The sequence below is a fragment of the Rhinatrema bivittatum genome, chromosome 2 (genome assembly GCF_901001135.1).
Source record: "Rhinatrema bivittatum chromosome 2, aRhiBiv1.1, whole genome shotgun sequence".
Classification (NCBI taxonomy): Eukaryota; Metazoa; Chordata; class Amphibia; order Gymnophiona; family Rhinatrematidae; genus Rhinatrema; species Rhinatrema bivittatum.
Genome location: NC_042616.1, coordinates 295055034 through 295080321, shown reverse-complemented (window position 1 = coordinate 295080321; position 25288 = coordinate 295055034). Strand labels below are relative to the sequence as shown.

The following is a 25288-nucleotide window of genomic DNA, read 5'->3' as shown; positions in this document are numbered from 1 at the left end:
TTTGAGTGCTGGCAATTAGTGTTTTGATAGAGAAAGTTTATTTCATTGTAATTCTGTTTTCTTGTAGCTCTCTGATGGTCATGCCCATGCTCAAAAAGCATTTCAGTAGGCCTAATACCATATGAGTTCCAAGTGTCTCTTGCTATTTTGCAGGATTTTCTGGTTGGCACAACAGCAATGTATGTAAATATGGTTCTCTGACAGTCTACACATCCGTCTCCCCTCCAGACCCACCAGAACACCCTACACAGCAAACATTCACACTCCATCCCCCAAACTCTACCACCTAACAACCACCAAACAACGTGCGCTTTCCCTAGCTGGACCCTCCTTATGGAACTCTATCCCCACCTATCTACGCCACGAAACCTGCCCCAAAAAATTTAGACAAAACCTCAAGACGTGGCTTTTCGCACGAGCATACACTTTCACTCCTCCACTCCTCCTCTCCAAACCCCTCCCCTGCCCCTCTCCCCTCCCCCCTCCCCCAAATCATCTTCATTGTAAAATATTTACTTGTATATAATTTCTGTATATAATTTTATTGCCTATATATAATCATGCTCCCACGCTTATAATCATATTACCTCGCTTATATCTTTCTTGTACAATAATTTCCCTTCAGGTTTCCCCCCTCTTACCACCCCCCAGTTCTTTTATCAGTTTCATTGTAAAGCCCTGTTGGCCAGTTTTATGTTACATGGAAACCGATGTGTTGTTTGCATAACGAACGTCGGTATACAAAAATTTTAAATAAATAAATAATAAAATAAATATTGTAGCTGATATTTTTATCTCAGAGGACTGTGCTTTGAATGCCATTTTTCATGTAAAATCTGTTATTATAAATGCATTTTTAATTGTGTGTGAGAAGGGTGTGATGGGGTGGGGGTGCAAGGCTGTAAGGTTTTCCTAGAAAACCTAATACCCTTGCACCGGCCTTGGGCATTGCTGTACAAATATTTAACAGAATCTCCCAACTCGTGGTGTCATGTGTTGTGTAATGGGTGAAGGCGCAGTTTATCACTTGGCCATAGGTGCCACATTGTCTGGGTACGTCTTTGAGTGAGACTATCGCAGCTAAATGGGTAGCTGAGAGGGGAGAACCTGAAGCGATGGAAGATGAAGGGAAGGAACTTAGCTTCCAAAAGGGGCAAGGAGATCTGGACCCATGTAAAGATACAGCAATCAGCTGAGAGGCAGGAGTCCAGACCTAGCAGGGCCGTCACAAGGATGACTACTCTGGGCATCAAGCTGGGGCAGGATGCCATGCTGCTATTCTGAGTCAATCTATGAGTATGTGAGCTCAAAAGGGAAGGGGCACACCAAAAGCAAACCTTAGCTGGGGCACTATTTTGTCCAGCAACTGACCTGCCCAGCACATACTCCCAGAAGCAATACACAATTTGCTTATAAGGAAAGGTCAGAGCTAGGTCCATGGGGTATCTATCTGCTCCCTTTTGAAATCAGTTTTAGGTGGATAACCTCCCTAACACTTGCGTCCTCAGCAACTAGCGATACAGCATGGATGTTTTCCTCAATGTGCAACGAGCATAGACTGTGAATTGATAAGAGGGGAAAGATGATACTAATTTCTTTCACCAGTCAAATGTCAAAAGTGTTTTCAATTGCACTGTTTTATAAATAATCAAATTAAGGAAGCTGTAAAAAAAATTCCTGATGGCGCTGAATCCCTTTTGCTTTTTGACCCATCTTATTGGGGAAAGGGCACCTCCTCATGCCAAGCCCTAGCAGCTATGATAGAAATGCATCTAATCTCTAACATGCCTCATACTGGCTCTGCTAAGGACGGTGAGATCAGTAATCTCTGCACCAACAGGAAATAGGGTATTTCGTCCTGATGTGATGCCATATAGACCTGTTAGTCAATGGATAGGCCCCCACCAGCAACTCCACTCTCTCGCCCTACAGCCTCAGCGACTGTCACCGCGCTGAAACCTGGGCTATTTCTTGTCGCTTTGGCCCCGCCCCGTGTATTAAGCCCCGCCCTATTCTAGTCCCCCCCCCCTGCCGCCGGGGGAGGGGCTGTGGCCGCACTCTGAATTCCGGGCCCTGCTTCAGCGGCGCTTCCGGTCAGCTGACGCGTCGCTGCCGCCAATCCCTGCACAGCCGGAGTGCGAGCTTACCAAAGGCAACCGAGGCGCGGCCGCTGCCGTCCTGCTGCAGCAGCAATGGTGAGTCTGGTCGGGGGACAGGGAGGGGCCGGAGGGCTCCCGCAGGGCTCCGCCTCCTGCCCGGTAGCTGCCGCGCCAGCGCATATGATTGCGAGCTCGCCGCTTGGCCACCTTCTTGGGGTGTCCGTTGTGGCATTTGCCGCCCCCCCCCCCCTCCCCGCCCCCACCGCAGCTTCTCCCGCACGCTGTATGTAATGGGAAGCAGGCAGCCCCAGATCAGGGGCTCATCTGACACCAGCCACTTGCCCATCTCTGTCTTTATATATGTAATGGCTGTGCCTCTCAGTATATCTATCTATTTCTACAGATTATAGTATATATGTAGCCACGCACACATTAGGGGCTGCGCTTCTGTTTGCTTTGCTCACCAACCCTGCCAATGGGCTCTCTGCTATAGAATCCATGTTCGTGCCTAGGTGGAACATGCAAGCAATGGATGGGTAGGGCAAGTGACTTTAATGAGAGGAAGGGCAGGGAGCGAGCTGTAGAATTCAACTCTCTCCACACCACCCCTCTTTTTTTTTTTTTTCTCCTTTGTGGGGATGTTAAAGGAACCCCCAAAATAAAGAAATTGATAATTGCATGGCAGTGTCAGAAAGTGGGTTTATGACTCCAATAGCTGGATTTGTACATTATTGGTGTCTTGTGCTTGCTCTTTTGGGGGTTGAGGAATGGGGGTAGTTGTCTGGGTGTGTGTGGGAGGGGAGCAATCAGTGCTTAACGGTGTCGGTCAGAAGGCTTGCAGAGGATGGGTGTGTGTGTGTGGGGGGGGAGGGTATATGTGGGCGGGTGGGTTGCATGTTTGTGGTGGTGTAGGTAGTATGTGTTGGCTTGATGCTAGGGTGTAAGCAGTGTGGAGTGTGTGGGCACCCCCCCTCCCCCTTTGCACACTCCACGTTTTTCCCCTACCCTTCTCCTCCCCACCTGTGTAAGAATGTTGTGGATGTGTCAGTGGTATCAGGAGATGCGTGGTATGTGTGTTGGGATTCTCAACCTTCCTCTAGCCCAACCAGAGTCTGAGATCTCATGGCAAGCAAATCATTGGTCTTAACAGGGTGGACCACCCCTGGAATAGCACAGTATATAAGAACATAAAATATGCCATACAGAGTCAGATTAAAGGTCCATCAGTCCAGCAATCTGGGTCACAAGTACAGAACAGATCTAATCTTTGCTGCACACTCCCAGGGATATTCGGTGGCTTACCCTAATCTACCTGGCTAATAATTGTCTAGGGACGTTTTCTCTAAAATCTTGTACAAAGCCCTTTTAAACTTAGCTAAGCTAGATGCTTGATCCCATCATCCTTCAGCAAATTCCACAACTTCATTGTGTGTTGTGAAAAAATACTTTATCCGATTTGTTTTAAATCTGCTACTTGTTAGTTTCAAGGAATGTCTCCTAGTCTTAGTACTATTTAAAAGGGTAAATAACTGCTGCACCCCATTCATGATTTTATAAACCTCTATCATATCCCCTCTGTCACCTCTGCTCCAAGCTGAAGAGTTCTAAAATGTTTAGCCTTTCTTCTTAAGGGAGCCTTTCTAGCCCCTTTATAATTTTTATTGCTGTTCTCTGCACCTTTTCTAGTTCCTCTGTCTCTTTTTAAGATGTTTCATCCAATACTGCAACATGGATCAATACAAAGTAGTATGATATTTTCCATTTCTTTCTGAATGATTTCTGACGTATTTGCTTTTAAGACTGCTATCGCACACTGAGCTGAGGATTTCAACATAGTGGCCACAAAGGGGCGGATTTTAAGAGCCCTGCTCGCGTAAATCCGCCTGGATTTACGCAAGCAGGGCTTGCGCGCCGGTGCGCCTATTTTACATAGGCCTGCCGGTGCGCGCAGAGCCCCGGGACTCGCGTAAGTCCCGGGGTTTTCCGAGGGGGGCGTGTCAGGGGTGGGGCCGATCAGCGCGGCGTTTTCGGGGCGTGTCGGCATTTCGGGGGCGGGCCTGGGGGCGTGGTTTCAGCCCGGGGCGGTCCGGGGGCGTGGCCGCGCCCTCCGGAACCGCCCTGGGTTGCGTCTAGGCGCGCCAGCGGCCCGCTGGCGCGCGGGGATTTACTTCTCCCTCTGGGAGGCGTAAATCCCCCAACAAAGGTAGGGGGGGGTTTAGACAGGGCCGGGGGGGTGGGTTAGGTAGAGGAAGGGAGGGGAAGGTGAGGGGAGGGCGTTAGCGAATTCCCTCCGAGGCCGCTCCGAAATCGGAGCGGCCTCGGAGGGAACGGAGGTAGGCTGCGCGGCTTGGTGCGCGCCGGCTACACGAAATCGGTAGCCTTGCACGCGCCGATCCAGGATTTTAGCAGATACGCGCGGCTCCGCGCGTATCTACTAAAATCCAGCGTACTTTTGTTTGCGCCTGATGCGCCTACAAAAGTACGCGAGGGCGCCCTGTATGAAAATCTACCCCAAAGAATCCAAAATACTTTTCCTGGATGGTGACTTCTAATAGAGAACTTAGTATTATGTACCTGTAGATGGTCTTATTTTCCCCTATGTACATCACACTGTACTTGTTCACATTAAATGTAATCTACCATTTAGATGCCTAATCCCATGCACCCCAGTCTGGCAAGGTCCTTCTGTAGTTCTTCACAGTCTGCTTGTGTTTTAACAAATTTGAATAATTTTATATCTACAAATGTGATCATCTGACTTATTGCACCCTGTTCCAGAACATTTATGAATGCTAAATAGCACTGGTCCCACAGTTCTCTGGGGCACTCCACTATTTCCCTTCCTTCTTTGTGAAAACTGACCATTTAGTCCTACACTTTCTTGTCTCCTAACCAGTTACCAATCCACAATAGGACATTGCCTCCTATCCCTTGATTTTTTTAACTTCCTGAGGAATCTCTCCTGATGGGCTTTGCCAGATGCCTTCTGAAAATCCAGAATCGCTGTTTTGTAGTTTAAATCCATTATTACTCAAATATAAAAAAATAGTGTTATTTCTTAAAGATGCTGTACCTTTGAGTTTTTGATGCAGCATCCTCTTAGGAGCACCATAATAGTACATCAAAGCTAGGACTTCTGCTTTTTGGGGATTTTAATTTGGCAATTTACAGTGCCTGAGAGGATCTTTAAATTGCAGGCAGTGCTAGCTTCTTGCTGATACCAATACTTGCCGGAACACAGCAGTTTCCTTGGTTATTGCCAAAAATGCTAATAGTTTGTTTATAATTGAATTTGTAAAACCATCAGAGGCTCCTAGTGTGTACAACACATGAAACAGTATAATCAGCAGTTTACACTTACAGCACTAGACCAGATATCAAAATAAGACACAATACTATCTTAATTAAAAAATGAGATAAAATACAAATTAAAAAAATAATGTAAATAAAGCCTCTCATTAAACGAAGAGCAGCCAACCAACAGTAAATCATAAATACTGTGCAATGTTAGCTGGCTGCGGGTCAGGTCCTGTGACTAGCCGCACTCACTTTGCTCTGCTGCTGGCGCACCCAAAACCAAGGCCACACTCCATGTGGCAAAGACACTGCCAAATTTTATGCGCTGCGGGAAGCAGCATGGAACACAGTCGCCATGCTCTCCGCCCCCCCCGTCCCCCGTCTCCACGTAAGGCGCTCACTGCCACCAGTTAAAGGGCCCCAGGTGGGAAAGGTCCCCGCAGCACATCCTGATGACATCACTTAAACGCCAGCCAGTCAACAGATTGGTGTCTCAGCAATGGGTCTCCTGCCTTGCAGTGCGTGTTGCCTCAGCATTCATCTCGTCCTTGCTTGCCTTGCCTCGTCTCGTCTCTCAAGCCTAGCCCAGCTTCGCCTCGTCAGTCCCTCTTGCCTCGCTCCTCAGACTGACCTCAAGACCTCTCTTAAACAAACACCATTTTCCTCATCTCCATCCGATGGATGGATAGGAAGAGGAACTGAAACCATCTCAGACCTTTTGGAATTTTTAGAAACTCACTTAGATACAAGGAAGGGCAGATTATGCGCACATGTTATAAAATACGATATTAGCGTGCACGTGTGTGCTGGTTTACACTCGCACGCAACCGGAAGGGGGATTTTGTAAAATGTGGCGACGCAATAGGGCTTCCCCCAGTTCCCTATACCCCTACCTACCTACCCTATTTTTTTTGTGTTGTTTTATAACTTACCTGCTCCTTTGGAGCAGAAGTAAGTTACGTGCGCCGGCATTCTCCCCTCCTGGCCCAGACCACACCTCCTGCCTGCCCCTTTTGGCTGGCCTGGCACTTCTGCGCGTATTGGGAGATACACACGTGGCTGGGCCCTTTAAAAAAAAAAAAATGTGCTCGGCGTGAGCAAGGCCCAGCCACCTGTGTATCCCCCGGTATTTGCACGTGTGGGCTTTTTAAAATTAGGGCTTTAGATTTTAGCCAAAAAGAAGCATAGTTCATTTTGAAAATTCCTCTAACTCCCCTTCTAACATTAAAAAAAAATCTTTTAACAATGGTCAAAGTGCAAGCTCTGAGCCATGAGCTGAGGACCAGCATAGCAAATAAAATAACTGTGACTAACTGAAACATTATCGTAGACTTGACACACAGGGGTGGTGGTGCTTTCTATCAGCCTGCTATTCCAACAAATACAAGGCTTTTTAATCAAATGTTTTCTCCCATTCTGAACCTGCAGCATAAGTCTTTCTCAAAAATGACTTAATCTATAGAACAGGACCTTAATGCAAACAGTATAATCCTGTTTAGTAGGCAGAATAACATTTCAGCTAAAAAGCCACTTTCCATAACCCACAGGATGTCAGCCTTAAATGGGTGAAGGGAACTGATTGGGTTTTGTTACAAATATTATAGCACATGAGCCATGGATATAATTCAATTTAAAAATATTTATTCATCCTTTCAAGGATTTTTCAATCCAGTCCAAAGCAGATTACAAAAATGTAAACATAAATACAACCATAACCATTCCAAGGCAATAATACATATCAGAACAGAGCATGTCAAAATCCACAGCAGGCTGTAATTATATAAGGGTGAAAAATATACACAAACAGCTCCTTAGCAATAATATATATATATCATAATAGTAAAACATATGAATAAATCTCTTTAAGCATGCCTCCACATGCCCTTCCTTATCACCATCCACCAGTAGACATGCAAAGTCAATTAAGACTTAATTCCTAATTTAGTCAACCTGCTCCAGGGAGTATTCATCCTTTAGTACGGGAATTTTTCATCCTTACATAATTCCCTCCAAATGCCTTCAATTTTGTTTAAAAATATTGTAAGGAAGAGTTCCAGCCTCTCTCAGGCAGCCATTGTAAGTCTCTGACCACATAAGAAATTGGGGACAGATACACTGGGTAATCGTAAAGCCGAAATGGCCAAGAAGCAGTCACATGGGGGCTTTCAGCCACAGTAGTACTGTTTTATTAAGACATGAAAAGGTGAATATTCAGTAAGCTGGTAAGCAGACAAATTATCTGGTTGAGCTTAGCCAGATAACTTGTCCCAAATAAATATAACCAGTTAGGTGTTAGTTGTACAGCCTTGTGTGGCCAGATAACTTGCTTCTTAACTTTATTATTTTTTCTCATAATTAAGAATTTAATTTAAGGGAAGGGACAGTATAAAACGTATATGATTATCCAATCACATAATTGGAAATATCAGTTCACTTTCCATATAGTCTATATTATTGAGAATGTAACTGAAAAATTTATTGGCACCTTCTAGATAATTTATAAACCAAACCAAACTATTTACTGCCTATTTGTAAACCGTTGTGAGGGTGTATTACTAAACGACGGTATAGAAAAGTTTTTAAATAAAATAAAAATAAATGATATCTTTTGAAGATATCCTGTTAAGTAGCACTAGTTCGAGGGAAAAAAAATGCAGTGTTTGCCTGCAGCCTGATGAATTCCCCCCTCATCCCCCAAACTTCACAAAAAGCAATACTGGGCCTTGCACCCTGCCACCCCAGTACACCCCTCTTAAATGTGTGTGCAAAAAAAAAAGTTGCGTGTGGTCTGTAGGTTGGTCTTCCCCCCCCCCCCCCCCCCGCCTTGTTTCTTTAAAATTTTTAAGTGATTTCCTCCTGCATCACCTGCCCCTTCTCCAGTTTCAGACAGGCATGAGTTATCCTTTTTACCTGCTCTTTGTGCTACCGGTGCTGCTCTGACAAAAACGCTGAAAGCTTAAGCTATCAGCGGGACCATTATTCTGATGCAGGTCTAAAGTTATCCAGCTGACTAGCTGACTAGAACTGAAAATTGGCTTAACTTAGCCGGATAATTTCGGCCTGCCCCGGATCACCTTTTTTTTTTTTTTTTTAATCTGGCTAGATTTTAGCCAGATAATGACTTAGCCAGCTAAAGTCTAGCTGGATAAGTGGTTCAGTATGCAAATCTTGCCATTTAGCAGGCTAACGTGTACATCCCTTCGTGCATCCCGTAGTGTTAGCCATTCCCCATGTTCTTTTATATCCCTTGTTAACAATCCCCATATTTAAATGTTTAATGTATTTGACAAAGGTAACGCATAAGTTCCTGCAAATTTTGTTTAAATGTAAACCGATGTGATATGTAAAATCGAACACCGGTATATAAAAGTAAATAAATAATAAATAATAATAATAATAAATGTTGTTGAATATTGACTCCTTGGTTGGCTAAATTATCTTCAAATAAGCTGAGTTTGCCGTAAGTATTTATTTCTTATTGCTCATACTCAATTGTTTTTTGCACAAATGCTAGTCGCACATTCCCACAAGTATTTATTTATTTATTTTATTTAAATCTTTTCTATACCGTCGTTAAGAAGGATCCGTCACAACGGTTTACAATAGGGCACATAAAATAAGGATGCTGAGATATATTAATTTACACAAGTGCCGTAGAGATTCGGTACATAGTTTTCTAAATGATATAATTGGTTTTTGATACAGTACTGTCCAGGAAATATCAGTTTAAAAACAATTCTAACTTTATAAGTGTTAGTTTCTCTTCTGGTGAAAGTAGCAGCAGTACTAAACAAAGCTTGTTTAGGAGTGGCCGATCCTATATAGTTCTGTACAGAGGACTCTTCACAGAATCCCTCCAGAAGAATTATTACACCATCTGACATTACTGCTTTAAGAATGGAAGAATCTAAGCTGCTGATAAATTGACACTGTCCCAGAACTAAGCTTGTGAAACACAGCCATGGTCGCTCTTGGGCCAAGTAAAGCAGATATGGCCCAGCCAGGATTGCACTCTGCCAGTAGGCTGTCAAATGGAAACAAAACAGGTAGGCTAGATTGGTGGTGGGCGGGATGAATGGGGATGAGAGGCTGGCTGGAGGGAGTGTAGGTGTGAAGGGGGAGGTAGGAGGGAGACCTGGAGCTTGGGCACAGGATGACTGGAGGAAGGGTGCACTAGGGGAGAGACTGGAAGGAGAGGGATGTGGATGACAGAGGCTGGATGAATGGAGGGAAGCTTGAAGGGGCAGAAAGGCAGGTTGGTGGGAGGAGTGGGTAGGCTGGGGTGTCAGAGAAGGCTGGCTGGAGGGAAGAAAAAATGATGGTGGGGGAGATAAACTGGGGAAAGGGCACAGATGGTTGTGGAAGAGAGGCTATGGTGAGAGGCTGAAGAGGAAGAGCTGTGGTAGAGAAGAAGGTAGCTGGAAGGATGGCTTGGGATTGAGGGAGGATTGGTGTGGGTGAGAGACTTTTTGGAAGGAGTAGAAACCAACTGGATGGTTTGGAGGGATGAGGGGAAAGATGCCTAGAGAGAGGAAATGTATGGGTGGTAGGGACAAAATTGGTTGGAAGGAGTAAGACGGGAGGAAAATAGAGGCACAGAGAGAGAGAAACTTTAGCGAGCATAAACTAGTAAAAAAGAATATAAAAAGATATATTTATATAAGAAAAACATTTCCCTGGCTCCTAAAAGGAAAAAGAATGACTGGCACCCTAATATTTTTTCACCCCTGAAATGGTTTCATAGCTTTATAACTGCAAAGAAAAGTACTGCCTATGAAAGCAGTTAATTTTGTGATATTTCAGCAACCATCAGAAAAACTGCTATGAAGGTAGTATGTGAGATTATTTTCACCAAAACACAGTTTGTAAGTCTAGTTTGACATCACTGCTAGTATTATTACATCAGTGCTCCTGTGAGACTTCAGGCATTTGGTAGTAAAATATTGTAAAGTTATACTCCCATGGATCTCACACAATTTCCAAAAAGCACCTGAAAAAGCTTTGGACGTTTCTAGCTGGCCTTTGTTTAGCAGTGCTAGTTCTTGTAGCGACATGGGATTGTCGTTGGTGTGGAGCAACAAATTAGAAGGGGAGAGCAATTATCAGTAAGGTAAAATGATCTCAACAATTTGTGTTAGATTTTATATTTGCGATTAAGGTTTCAGCACATTATTTTTTTTAATCTTTTTTGCTTTAATTTGTAATGGCTATTAAGTTAAGAGCAGACTGGGAAGTTCGTAATCATCTGGATAGCTTTCCGTTCCTAATGAGTAGTGTCAAGGATAAGAGCGATCTCAGTTTGGAGGATCTCAGACAGACCTGGTTTTCTTTCAAAAGCCATTGCGAATGACTTTTCACTTGCTGCAGCCATATTTGGCATTACATCCAGCTAAATGTGGCTGTAAGCGGAGTGGAGGTGTAGCCTAATGGTTGGAGCAGCAGGCAGTGAACCAGGAAGGCCAGGGTTGAAATCCTGCTGACACGCCTTTTGACTTTGGGCAAGTTTCTTCACCCTCGCAGCTCCATCCTTGCTAATTTCATGCAAGCCATGTTATTTCCCTGAAAGGTTAGCCACTGTGATGTTTTTTTTATGAGAGCAGTGCTCTAGCTATGAGTGGGCCGTGGCCCACCCAAGTGTCCAGGTCCAGCAGAAGGTAAAAGTAATCTGCTCTTGCACCACTGCTAAATCCTAGCAGAACACTGCAGAGATCTTCAGCCAAGCCCATCCTAAGAGAAAGCAAATCCAGCAGGGGGCCTGGAGCCAGCCCGCACACACTGGCAGGCCCCTGCAGCAGCCCTGTTCCCCTACATGAGTTTCCTTGTTTTACAGGAAGTACGTGCGGAAGAAGGGGGCGCGATTCCCTGGAGGAAACCCATTGTCAAATAAACTTGCTGGAACTCCAAGCGATCTGGAACGCTCTACTGACCTTCTCCCCTCAAATCGAAGGAAAATGTCTGATTTACACAGACAACCAAGTCGCCATGTTCTACATAAACAAGGAAGGAGAGTCAGGTTCCTGGATTCTCTGTCAAGAAGCAATATGGATTCTCAGATGGGCAGAAGCGTCCAATATCTCTCTTCAGGCCACCTACCTCCCGGGCTTGGACAACATCATGGTGGATTGTCTAAGCAGAGTATTCCACCCACATGAATGGTCCCTGAACTGGGATGTAGCCCTTGACATTTTTCATCAGTGGGGCTTCCTGATAACATACCTCTTTGTTACGGAGAGCAACTGCCAAGTTCCGACCTTCTGCCCCATCTACCCCAGCGTAGAGAGGTACGCACAGGATGTGTTCCTCATTCCATGGAAGAAAGGCCTGTTCTATGCTTATCCGCCGATTCCCCTCTTCTCACAGACTGTTCAGAAATGTATCCAGGATGTAGCGGACCTGATACTCATAGCTCCGGCATGGCAGGGACAACCCTGGTATGCTTATCTAATACGACTTTCCGTCACCCCACCCATCCCCCTGGAAACAGCCCATTACTATTCACTCAGGAGCACAGAACATTACTCCATCTGATGCACCTCTCCCTACATCTCACAGCGTGGAGATTGAGAGGACTGTATTAACCCACCTTAATCTTCCTTCGCATGTGGAAGATATACTCATTTCTTCCAGAAAGCCTTCCACCAGAATCAATTACAAGGGAAAATGCTTTGCTTCTCTAAATGGTACACATAAAGGACGCTGACCCATTTTCCTGTACTCCTACACTGCTCTTGGAGTACCTTCACACTCTCTCTTCCAAGCTGGACTGGCTACGGCATCGGTCAGAGTGCACATCTGTGCCATTGATGCCTTTCATCATCCTCTGAATGGGCTACTGATTTCCAACCATCCCCTATTCTCTCGTTTCATGCGGGGCATGCTTCGGTTGCGTCCACCAGTCACCAAACTGCCAATGCCTTGAGACCTTAATATCGTCTTACAACAGCTCATGGAACCCCCCCTTTGAGCCTTTGAACACCTGCCACGTAAAGTACCTCACTTGAAAAGTAGTCTTCCTAGTAGCGGTCACTTCCGCCAGATGAGTTAGCGAACTACAAGCACTAGTTCACTATTCCGTTTTGATTAGGTTTAGTATTAAAAAAAAAATGGTATATAAAATATTTTAAATAAAATAAAAATAAATATTCCCCATACTTGGCATTCTTCCATGACAAAGTTAACCTATGCCCACACCCCGTCTTCCTACCCAAGGTGGTGTCAACTTTTCACCTCAATCAAACTATAACTTTGCCTACCTGTCTCCCGAAACCCCACCACAATGACAGGGAGCAACTTCTTCATACATTGGACTGTAAAAGAGCCCTGGCAAACTACAGAGAACCCAGGCTCCTTCCAGACCGTCACAGCTCTTTCTCTCCTTTAATCCCAATGCTTCTGGCTAACCAGTCTCTGAGGACTATTTATTTATTTATTTATTTATTATTAGTTTTTATATACCGGTGTTCAATTTGGAATATCACATCGGTTTACATTGTAACTGTATTCAAGAAGAAGGGGCTTCCTGTTTTACATTATAACATCAATATAGTCTTATTTAACATTGTAAATGGTTCTTATTTAACATTGTAATTAACTTTTATTTAACATTGTAACTTTACACTTTATTAAATTCTTACTAGGAGATTAAACCTGAAACAGTGACGTAGAGTCTTTGGAAAGGATGTTGTATGGGTCATTTACGACAATACGTCTTGTTGAGTGTCTTGTTGTATAATAACGTGAATATTGAGATGTGACTTATATGTCCTTATCTAGTGTCTTTTTGCATGGTAGCATCGGCAGGGGTATTAGGTGGTTGTTGTGAAAGCTTTTTGGAAAAGCCATGTTTTAAGTTTTGTTTTGAAGGTTTGCATTGTTGTTTCTAGCCTTAGATGTAATGGTAAATTATTCCAGAGAGAGGGTCTGGCCACAGATAGAGCGCGTTCTCTTATTGTGGTCAGGTGGATTGTTTTTGGAGAGGGGATTGGGATGAGACCAGTGTTGTTGGAGCGGAGGTTCCTTTTTGGGCTGCAGAAGTAGAAGGATGTGTTCATCCAGTTAAACTTGTCAGTGTAGAGAGCTTTGTGGATGAGGGTGAGGACTTTATAACTATAGCCAGCTGGCTGGCACAGTGTATTCACTTCTGTCACACAAAGAGCTCGACACAGATGACCAGTAAAGCACATGCGCACCAGGTCAGAGCGATGGCAACCTCCGTGGCCCATCTTAATAGACATTTGCAAGGCAGCTACCTGTTCCTCTCTCCACATTTTCACCTCCCACTACTGCCTAGACCAACAAGCGTCCTCAGACGCAGCAGTGGGTTCTGCAGTCTTGTTTATCTCCATCAAGAAATGAGACTCTCTACTTCTAATGTCTGGGTTGTGTTCTTGGTCTTCCATGAAAAGGCTGCAACATCCCACAACCCGGGGCTTGGAATGCCCATATAGCATGGTTAGTTCAGCCTGCTATCGAGGGGAAAGAGCAAGTTTACTTACCATAAACGATGTTTCCATAGATAGGATGAACTAGCCATGTGAACCCGCCCTCCTCCCTAGACAGTCTTCTGATGCACCGCTACACGATAAAAGCTTGGATATAAACACTGAGGAGGTGGGGGTTCTGATTCGTGCGGGAAGGGAACAGCACAGCTGCACAGAGTTAAAACTCTATGAATTTTCCTGAGGAAGTTCCGCCTAGAGGTAGCCGTGGACATCTCCCATACAGCATGGCTAGTTCATCCTGCTATCTACAGAAACACTGTTTACGGTAAGCAAACTTTCTCTTGCCTTTTTATGAGTAAAGTTGTTACTGTTTGAGTGCTGGCAGTTCATCCTGCTTTTGTCTGGGAAGTTTACCATTTTGTAATAGTAATTTAATTTATTCATGGGTTTTTGAGGGCCAAGGTGGATGATCTGAAATGTATGCAAATTAATGCAAATGAGGGGGGAACAAACGCCTCCTTGTGATTCCTCTCCCCCCTCCCCTCCCGAAAGAGTACTCAAGTGTCCAGTCGTGGTCTGTAGAAAAGTTGGCAACTCTAAGAGAGACTGTTGAAGAAGAGCAGGAATTGGGAGAAAGACTATTGAGGACAGAGTGAGGGATAGAAACATAGAAATGACGGCAGAAGAAGACCAAACGGCCCATCCAGTCTGCCCAGCAAGCTTTCGCACTTTTTTTTTCTCTCACATACTTATCTGTTTCTCTTGGCTCTTAGTAACCTTTTTTTATTCTATTTCCCTTCCACCCCCACCATTAATGTAGAGAGCAGTGTTGGAACTGCATCTAAGTGAAATAGCTTAATTTAGTTAGGGGTATTAACCACCGCAATAAGCAAGCTACACCCATGCTTATCTGTTTATTCAGTCCTTGTTGATTGTTGCCTGAATATAGATCAACCTTTCTTCATTCTCCCCTGTCGTTGAAGCAGAGAGCCATGCTGGCTATGTATTGAAAGTGAAGTATCAGTCTTGCTCCCCTGCCGTTGAAGCAGAAGGCTATGCTGAATATGCGTGAATTGTCAAATTTCCTCCCCTGCCGTTGAAGCAGAGGGCTATGCTGAATATGCGTGAATTGTCAAATTTCCTCCCCTGCCGTTGAAGCAGAGAGTTATGCTGGATTTGCATTGAAAGTGAAGTATCAGGTATTTTTTGGTTTGAGGTAGTAACCGCCGTGACAAGCCAGCTACTCCCCTGCTTTTATGTGGTTGCAATTTCTTTTTTCCACATTTCCTCTTGCCGTTGAAGCATAGATCAATGTTGGAGTCGCATTATTGAATAAGGATATTCATCTCCAGGTAGTAGCCATCATTCCCTCAAGCCACCCCCATGCCTCTTCTCTTCATTCACATCCTCTAGACCAGTGGTTCTCAACCCTGTCCTGGGGACCCCCCAGCCAGATGGGTTTTCAGGATATCCACAATGAATATGCATGAGAGAAAATTTGCATGTTATGGAGGCAGTGTATGCAAATTTTCTCTCATGCATATTCATTGTGGATATCCTGAAAACCCGACTGGCTGGGGGGGTCCCCAGGACAGGGTTGAGAACCACTGCTCTAGACTTTATGGATCCACAGTATTTATCCCACGCCCCTTTGAAATCCTTCACAGTTTCGGTCTTCACCACTTTTTCTGGAAGGGCGTTCCAGGCATCCACCACCCTCTCCGTGAAGAAATACTTCCTGACATTGGTTCTGAGTCTTCCTCCCTGGAGTTTTAAATCGTGACCCCTGGTTCTTCTGATTTTTTTGCAATGGAAAAGGTTTGACGTTGTCTTTGGATCATTAAAACCTTTCAAGTATCTGAAAGTCTGTATCATATCACCCCTACTCCTCCTTTCCTCCAGGGCGTACATATTTAGATTCTTCAGTCTCTCCTCATAAGTCATTCGATGAAGACCCTCCACCTTTTTGGTCGCCCTTCTCTGGACCGCCTCCATCCTGTCTCTGTCGCTTTGGAGATACGGTCTCCAGAACTGAACACAGTACTCCAGGTGAGGCCTCACCAAGGACCTGTACAATGGGATAATCACTTCCCTTTTCTTACTCGATATTCCTCTCTCTATGCAGCCTAGCATTCTTCTGGCTTTAGCTATCACCTTATCACATTGTTTTGCCGACTTCAGATCATTAGACACTATCGCCCAAGGTCTCTCTCCTGCCCCGTGCACATCAGCCCTTCTCCACCCATCGAATACAGTTCTTCCGGATTTCCACATCCCATATGCATGACTCTGCACTTCTTGGCATTGAATCTCAGCTGCCATATCTTCGACCACTCTTCCAGTTTCCTTAAATCCCGTCTCATTCTCTCCACTCCTTCCGGCGTGTCCACTCTGTTGCAGATCTTAGTGTCATCCGCAAAAAGACAAACCTTACCTTCTATCCCGTCCGAAATGTCGCTCACAAAGATATTGAACAGGACCGGTCCCAACACCGACCCTTGCGGCACTCCGCTCAACACCGCTCTCTCTTCAGAGTAAGTTCCATTTACCATCACACATTGTCTTCTGTCCGTCAACCAGTTTGCAATCCAGGTCACCACCTTGGCACTCACTCCTAAGCTTCTTATTTTATTCACCAGTCTCCTGTGCGGAACCATATCAAAAGCTTTGCTGAAGTCCAAGTAGATGACATCGAGTGCTCTTCCTTGATCCAATTCCTTGGTTACCCAGTCAAAAAATTCTATCAGATTTGTCTGACAGGATCTTCCCCTGGTGAATCCATGCTGCCTCTGGTCCAGCAATTCTTCCGACTGTAGATAGCTCACTATTCCTTCTTTTAACAGCGACTCCATTACTTTTCCCACCACTGAGGTGAGGCTAACTGGTCTGTAATTACCAGCCTCTTCTCTGTTTCCGCTCTTGTGAAGCGGGATCACCACCGCTCTTCTCCAGTCACTTGGCACCACTCCCGTTTCTAGGGATCTTTTGAACCGATCACACAGCGGACCCGCCAGCACATCTCTGAGCTCCCTCAGTATCCTGGGATGAACCTCATCAGGCCCCATGGCTTTGTCCACTTTCAGTTTCCTCAGCTCTTCCCATACATTCTCTATTGTAAATGGAGTTACATCTACTCCATTCCCCTCTAGTTTATTAACTAGCAATGGTCCTTCTCCAGGGTCTTCTTTAGTGAACACAGAACTGAAGTATTTGTTTAATATTTCTGCCATTTCTTCGTCTCTCTCCACACATTGATCCTTTTCACCTTTCAGTTTCACTATACCACTTTGAACTTTTCTCTTTTCACTGATGTATCTGAAAAATGTTTTGTCTCCTCTCTTAATCTCTTTGGCAATCCTTTCTTCTCATCTCATCGCCCCATCCTGACTCAGCAGTCTTTCGATTCCTCATCTCCAGCAGTCTCTCTCTTAAAAGGGGAGAGTGGGACATTATGACAGTGACTGCTGTGGGAAGAGAAGAGTTTATTGGTAACAGTATAACTAGCATGCTCACAACCCTCTGCCTAGTGCCCACCCAGGTTAAACTTGGGCCCTGCCAAAATATCTGTTCTGGCTACTCCACTGCATGGGAGAGGAAAAATATGGGAATCCCCTCCCATTTTATTTGTTCACTCCCGCGATAAAATATCGTCGCATAGTAAATTATCCTCTTAGATTATAAGCCGCCTGGTGACAAGGAAATACTTACAGTACCTAAATATATCTCACTTAAAGCTGTCAATGAAAAGGTGTGAGCTAAATCTAAGCTTTTTTTTTTTTTTTTTACACTTTTCTGTATGGTCGCTCTATAGTACTCCCAGCCCAGTGAGGTGATTGTGGAAGCCAGGTCTCTTGTTTCATAGCAAAGTGCCAGCCACCGAGCTGCTAGGCCAGAGGTGGCCAAATCCGGTCCTCAAGAGCTAAAAACAGGTCAGGTTTTTAAGATATCTACAATGAATATGCATGAGGTAGATTTGCAGGCATTGTCTCCATTATATGCAAAGCTATTTCATGCATATTAATTATGGATATCCTAAAAACCAGACCGGAATTGGCCACTCCTATGCTAGGCCCTTCTTGGCACTCAATTGAAGTAAAGCATATAGGGCTAAGAGCAAAGTACCACTATTTTGCATTTCACTATTGTGCTATAACTGCTTTTTCACTCTCTGCTTTCCTGTTGATTAGTGTAGCACATCATTAGCAAGCGATCAAAAACTTTTGTCAGCTAAACCAATCAAACTTGGGTTTTTTTATGTTACTTTTATTTTAACATTCTTTATACAAAGTAAAACAAAACCGCCCAACCGTGTCAGGTGCGTACTCGTCTCCTCCTTTCAATCCTATATGATATCTCTAACCCCCGCTCCCCAGTTTGTTAATTTCACAGTGAATGAAGCTCTCTGGCACAATATTATTTGTAAACAAAGATCTTTATTGGATGAATGTCTGCAGCATATGTCAAATTACAATACAAAATTCAATCAAATTAAATCCTAGACCATTATGCAATCCTTATAGGGTAATCATGTCCTCGTCTGAGTTGCAGTTTATAAAGGCTTATTACATATCATGCTAACACAGTATTCTGGCCCTGAGGGATTCAGGGCCATCGAAGCTTTGCCCCTCTGATGTCCTGGTCTATAGCAAGAGCAGGATTCACTTGTTCAGGAGTATTGGGGGGGTGATCAGGCCAATCCCAGCTGTCAAAGTCGAAGACTTGACAGGCAACTCGTCTACACTCTTGCCCATCCATGCAATATGGTGTAAGGGAGATATCTGCTTTGTATTCACTGCCTGACCAGCTTTCACATCGCACATGCCATGCACCACATAGCAGCAGAAGTACCCACTTGGTATTCTCTGAACAACCTTACAGTAGCTCTTGCCATGCAATGTAGGGAACAGTCAACCCCACCACAAGCCCTACAGTAGTGACACCTCGCTTGCTATGGGCGAAAGTAGTGAGCCCAGGTAGGCCGCAAAAGTGGGAGGAGGAGAAAGCAAAAGCAGCAGCAAAACCCTACCAGACCGAAAAACTGCTGAAAGAAGAGGCTGGTGAGAGGACTGTTCCTGGCTTAAATTGAGCTCGCCGGCCCTCCCACCAACCTCTGTGCCCCTCTCTGGAGGCGGAGCACCTCCACTGTCGTGGCCTTCCCCCTCTAACCTGGGATGGTGGTCAGCTCCTTTGTGTAAAGCTTGTGCTATCTATCCGTCTGTGACCTCGTATCAGGAGACAAACTGCCAAACAGAATGAGCTGAGATTTTACGCATTATGGTTGGTGCTTAGAAGTCTTGAATATTATGATTAAAAACGATCATAAATGATGTTGCCTCCTGTTTGGTTGAGTTTTTTGTTTTTCCACATGTAGGATTCATTAGCTAGCTGTTAAAATGTGCTATACAAGAATGCCGTTCCTTCACGTTTGTACTTAGTGGCATGGCAGTACGCTTTCTATACTTTTTTTTTTTTTTAAGTACAGAGTAAATTATTTTTAAGTCTTTCAGTTTGACAGCTACTTCCACCATCAAAAATTGAAGCCAGGGTACTGCTATTCTGACTCTCATCCAAAACCCATGTAAGCCTTAAACTGTTATATGTATGAATATTGAATTAAGCAAGAAAGGAAACTGGGAAGGAGATTCTGGGGGGTGGGGAGGGGGGAGTGTGCTTGGATAAAAGCAAATTTCCTTTTTAACTACTTACACATACGAATCATAACACATAGCTCAAATTCTTTCAACTTTTAACAATTTAGATAAAAGCTTGATGCAGGCAAAATGAATTGCCTGTTTTTCATTTTCAGGTGTTACCAATTAAAAAAAATTAAGTTTTAACAGAATTCATTGGGGTCATATACCTGCCAGAGTGATTGAAAATGTGCGGTGTTATAAAAATAAGTGGTTTAGCAGTATTTAAATTGTAGGCCAAAGGAGTAATTTGCACATGGCAACCTTTGATAAAACTCAAACGTCAGTGAGCATGGGGAAGCTGAATGTTTTGGATGGTGGTTTTGCTAGTTTCAATAGCACTGTGGGTTTTTAGGAAGGATATCTGTGTGTTGGATTTTGTGTTGATCTTGTAAGAATCATAGGGGAAGATCTCGCGTCTTGAAATGGCCTACCAGCGGATGTGATGGAGGCCACTACATTAACAGATTCCAGGCATACCGTGTTTCTCTGATAATAAGACAGGTCTTATATTTAATTTTTGCTCTGAAAAAAAGGTTAGGGCTTATTTTCAGGGATGTCTTATTTTTTTTCCATGATTGGTGAATGAAGACAAGGCTAAGCCCGCCTCCTCTTTCATACACCAATCAGATTCAATTTTCGGCCGAACCTTTTGGTTTGGCCTTCGTTATCGGCCCGCCGTGGGAAATTTTGTTTTCCTGCGGCGGGCCGATTTTATTTTATCTCCCCCCCTCCCCCCGAAACGAAGCAAAAAACCCCAAACACCCCCCCACCCTCCCGACCCCCGCTGGACCACCAGTGAATTTTGGCAAGTTTTGGGGGGGTTGGGAGGGTGGGGGATTTGCAATGAATTAAATTTGGAGGGTTGGGGTGGGTTTTTTTGTTTTGTTTTTTACATCCCCCCCCTGTCTTCCCCCCCCCCCCCCCCGGGATTTCGGTAAGTCTTGGCGGGGGGGGGGGGGGGTTTCTGGCAAGTCTTGGGGTGCAACCGCACGTCCACCTATAACTAGGGCTTATTTTCAGGGTAGGGCTTATTATCGGGGAAACACGGTACTCGAGACTGATATGGAGGGAAGTGGTAGGGAAGGAGTTGAAAGTTTAGGTAAAAGACATGGGGGTGGGGAGCAGTTGGGAATTTGAGTATGGGATTAATATGCTCATCTACCCAAAATGGAAGATCTCCAACTGGACAGACTGGATGAGCCAAGCCAGTCTTTTTCTACCTTCATTTATTATGTTACTGTGGTAAAATACTGTTTGGGTTAGCTAAGATCCCTTTTTAAATGGTTTTCAGTCACACATGAAAGAGTGCATTATAATAGAGCAATTACAATTATGAGAATATCCCCTGGAGGATTTAATTTGATTTCTTAGAAAGTTAAGGAAAATTAAGGTATCGGAATATCTTTTTCTTAATTTACAATTTAATGAGCGACCACATTTTTGAGAGAACCCATTATCTCATGTCTTTTAAAGGAAGTCCTTATACTTGAGTCACAATTGGTTCCTGAAAATCATTTTCTATGTTGAAATCAGTTAAGTCAAAACTGATTTTCTTATAGGAAAATCAATGTTATACATAGACCTTTCTACCCCAAGGCCATGACCCTAGCCTCCTCCCCTGCATTTCTTGCTGAACATGTGTGAAAAACATGCCGAGTTAAGATGTGTACTCTAATCTTGTGGCAGTAGCTGCAGCTTTGCCTTAACTGCTTTCTTAAAGAAGGTATTTAGGCTTAGATAAGTGCTGGCATTTTCACAGGAAAGAGTAGCTTGGAGACCCGCTGAAAATTTCACAGGGGACAGGCTTAGACAAGAGATAAAAGCAACCAAGGAAATGTATCTTTTTAAGAACATCTGCAGAGTAGAGTCGAGCGTTTTCTCGCCAGCTTACTTTAAATTTTGCTTCCATCCTTTCTAGCTAGCTTACTTTTATGCTCCCCATGGCTTAGAATGGGACGAGAAATGGGTTTTAAAGAGAGTGGGTTTGGAGGGCTGATATTCTGCATGCTCAGCGGTAAGAGCCGGTTTTGGACATGCTCATGTGCCTGGTATCTCCTGCGTGCTCAGTACCTCCTGTACACTCAGTGGAAGGGGCTGGGCTTAGGTGGCTGGTGTCTGCGCCTCCTGCACATCAGAAGTCACAGGTATTTCCACTCTTCAATAAGCTGTTTCTTCCTAGCCCAGTATAAGAAATCTCTAAGTGATGCTAATCAAAGGTCTGAAATATGTACTTCGATAGAAGTTCAGGTATGAATGCACTTGCAGAGAGGGTAACTTTTAAGTCTATGGGTAGGGCTAAAATCTGCAGGTAACTTCTGCTAGAAGAGTTTAGGCAGCTGTTGTTTGTGGCATTTGTGGACTCTTGGTCACTGTGGAGATGACTCCTCCCAAGGGGAGGGGCCCTGTGGGGAACCACAGCGATAGGCTAACCTCAGACAGCAGACACTGAAGGTGGAAAGCTTTATTATACTGCAAGGATAGATGGTACGAGGCAGGAAGGAACGGCACTGAAGTTCGCAAGGTGCCTAAACGTTCAGACAGTCTCAGTTGTAGAAGTCTCACCCAGATGTTCAAGGTAGCTAGCAACCCGCGGTGCAGGCAAGGCCGAGCCTGGTGGGTGGAGTTGGAGCACCGGATCATAGAGGTACTCGCAGAGAGTAGTGCGGCGTCTTCCTGGTGATGATGATGGTGGGGACCGAAGGTCCAAGGTGCAGGACACACAGACTAGGCCCTCGAGGAGCGAGTACTTGAAGTCCAGAATCCTGAATGATAGAAAGAGAGAGAGGCCCCTGAGGAGCGGTTGTCTAGTTAGTAGAAACCCCAAGAGTAGTTGGAAGCGAGAGATCCCCGAGGAGCGGGTGTCTAGAGCTTTGTAAGGAGCGAGATCCCCGGAGGGTAGTGAGGCGTCTAAGCGGGCAGCTTAGAGCGGTCAGAGAAGCTTGAACCGAAGTCCTTGCTAACTCGAAGGTGGTAGCGAAGTGGAGGCTTTAAATACCCGGAGGTATTGACGCAATGCGGTGGGGACGCCCCCGAGGTTCCCACCTTGACGTGTATTTTAGCACAGGCAATGTGTGTGCGCGCCCTAGGAAGCCACGGGAAGGAGCGTGGTGGACTGGAACGCCCATGCTGAGTTGGCGATGCCGAGGGCTTTGGCCCTCTGCACCGGAGGCAGCCATCTTGCCCAAGGAGGAGGAAAAGGGTAGAAAAGAGGTAAGGCAGAGCGGTCGCAGCCGCCTGCGACCGACAGACGCAACACCAGCATTTTCAAAGTAAATTTATGCATATAAATTTGCTTTGAAAATGTGCCGGTAATTGGTCTGATACGCTTATAAATTAACTTGGGTTCATTTCTTCAGTATGTGTATATTATGTGGGTTAACTAAGTGCATACTTGTTTTATTTATTTATTTTTTTTAGTCAGTGTTCATGTAAGTTCTACTCCTCCCCCAAAACTATTCTCTGCAGTTTACATAACTGGTTTATTAATTTATTTAAAACTTTTATATACCGTTGTTCTGTATTCTATCACAATGGTTTACAAAAATGATAAATCAGAAAACATTAAAATCTGAAATAAAACTGATAATTACATAAGTGTTAAAAGTATAATGCATTTCTAAATAGTACAGGTGCTTGTATGTAGAAAAAAAAAAAAAAATAATAATAAAAGCATACAAGTACAAAAACGAAAGATGCCTTATTTGTCATATTCAGCAAAATCTTGCCTCAATAAGTAGATTATTCCTCGCTTATTAGGATCATTAAAAGAAGAAGCAGTCATATTACCGGTACTCACTAACTTCAAATGCTTTTTTAAATAGCTAGGTTTTTAAATGTTTTTTAAAACTTGAAAAAATCTGCCTGCATTCTCAAAACTGATGGCAACGAGTTCATACCTTCGGACCTGCAGTTGATAGAGCTCTATCGCTGACTTCGCTAAGATGGGCTGAGCGAACGGAGGGTACCACCAAGAGACCTTTATTAGCGGATCTGAGATTTCTTTGTGGGGTATAAAAATGCAGTGCAGCCATTTATTTATTTATTTATTTATTTATTTATAACTTTTATATACCGACATTCCTGTATAAAATACAAATCACACCGGTTTACAAGAAAACATAACTTTGCCTGTAGGCGTTACATAGAACAATCAACAAATTATACTAAAAAGCATACATTACCTTTGTCAGAAATGTAAAACAATTATAAAGAAGAAATTGTTAACAAGGGATAAAAGATAACAAGGGGAATATTTAAAACTAGGGGATGCACAAAGGGGAATGCCCCTTTGTCGCGCCCCTTCGGCGCGCAGCGCCTGCTGGCTTGGCGCTTTTAACGGATCAATTCCGTGAGCGATGACGTCGGGGGAGGGGTGGGTCCCTCAGACCTTTTATTCTTTTCAAATTCATCATCTCTTCCCAGTTTCAGCGCTGCTTTTTTTCTTTTTTCAATTTTGAGCCATTCGGTATTTTTTCCATAAATAAATTTATGTAAAAGACAGCTTTAAACTAAAATCAATTCGGGATTTCACCGATAGCCAATGCAGGGAGCATAAAATTGGTGTAATATGATCAGACTTTGTGCCTCCAGTTAGGACCCTCGCAGCAGCATTCTGTAACAGTTGGCAGGTCTAATAAGAGTTCCAATAATCCAAATTTGAAAACAGTAGTGATTGTAATACAGTACAGAAGTTATTGAGCGAGAGAAGAGGTTTTAACCGCCTTAAAGTGAGGAGTTTATTATATTCATCCTTTATTTTTCTGCTAACATGTTTTCTCATATTCATGTCAATATCAGTAATTATTCCCAGATCCCGTGCATGGTTAACTAATTCAGTTTGGGTGGAGTCCATTTTAAAAAAGTAAGAATTGTTTGGATTTATTTTTCTATTTTAATAGTATGATCTCGGTTTTGTCTAAATTCAGTATGCTTACATGCATACTTTTATGGCACAGAGCCCCAGTTTATTTTGTAAGAGCCGTTTGTGCATACGAAAACTGCACATAAATGGCTTTGAAAATCAATTCCATAAGCTTTAAGGTAACGGTTTTTTTGCATGTATGTAGATAACACATTTTGCGTACAGTAGAAAGGTAGCAAACACAATCAATTGTAAACCACTCTGTAAATGTGTTTATCAGGAAGTAAAATATTTCAGTATTATACTTATGCTGATAACGCCCATATCTGCCTCTCTACATCAGAAATTTCATCACTAATCCAGCCTGCTTGTATGAAATAGCCTGGATGTTCCACTGCCACCTTAAATTTAATATGGCCAAGACAGAATTCCTTTTATCTTCCTCTCTCAAATCCATCTTTCTTATTCTTCTGTCTCTGTGGAAACTGTCATCTTCCCAGTCCCCTCAGCTTGTGACTTGGGGCCATCTTCATCTTCTCCCTCTCTCTCCCTCTCCTGCATATTCAAAACTGCTAAAATATGTCCTTTCTTTCTGTTTCTTCACCAAAATCTGTCCCTTCCTTTCTGAACACACTATCAGAACCCTTATGAAGTCTGTCATCACCTTCCATTTAGACTATTGCAAACTGCTCCTCCCAGATCTCCCAGTGAACCATCTCTCTCTACTACAGTCTATCCAAACTTCGTGTGTGACTTATCTGTAACCAGAATTACTAGACCGAGAGAATCCCTTTTCTCAAGTCATTACATTGGCTTTCTCTCCGTTTCTGCATGCAATTCAAGCTTCTCTTGTTCACCTATAAAATAGGCAGCTCTTCACTACCTCTCCTCTTTTAT

The 25288-nt window shown here is 43.9% G+C and overlaps 1 protein-coding gene across 2 annotated transcripts in view; it reads left to right on the top strand.

Annotated features, from left to right (window-relative positions):
* Positions 1-2084: 2084 nt before the first annotated feature.
* The window catches only part of FBXL2 (F-box and leucine rich repeat protein 2), a 239067-nt gene continuing 215863 nt past the window's right edge, over positions 2085-25288 (top strand). For both annotated transcript variants that reach the window (XM_029589646.1, XM_029589645.1), the window contains exon 1: positions 2085-2195. In XM_029589646.1, coding sequence (XP_029445506.1) covers positions 2193-2195 — 3 coding nt within the window. In that variant the 5' untranslated portion in view covers positions 2085-2192. The remainder of the gene's footprint in view (positions 2196-25288) is intronic.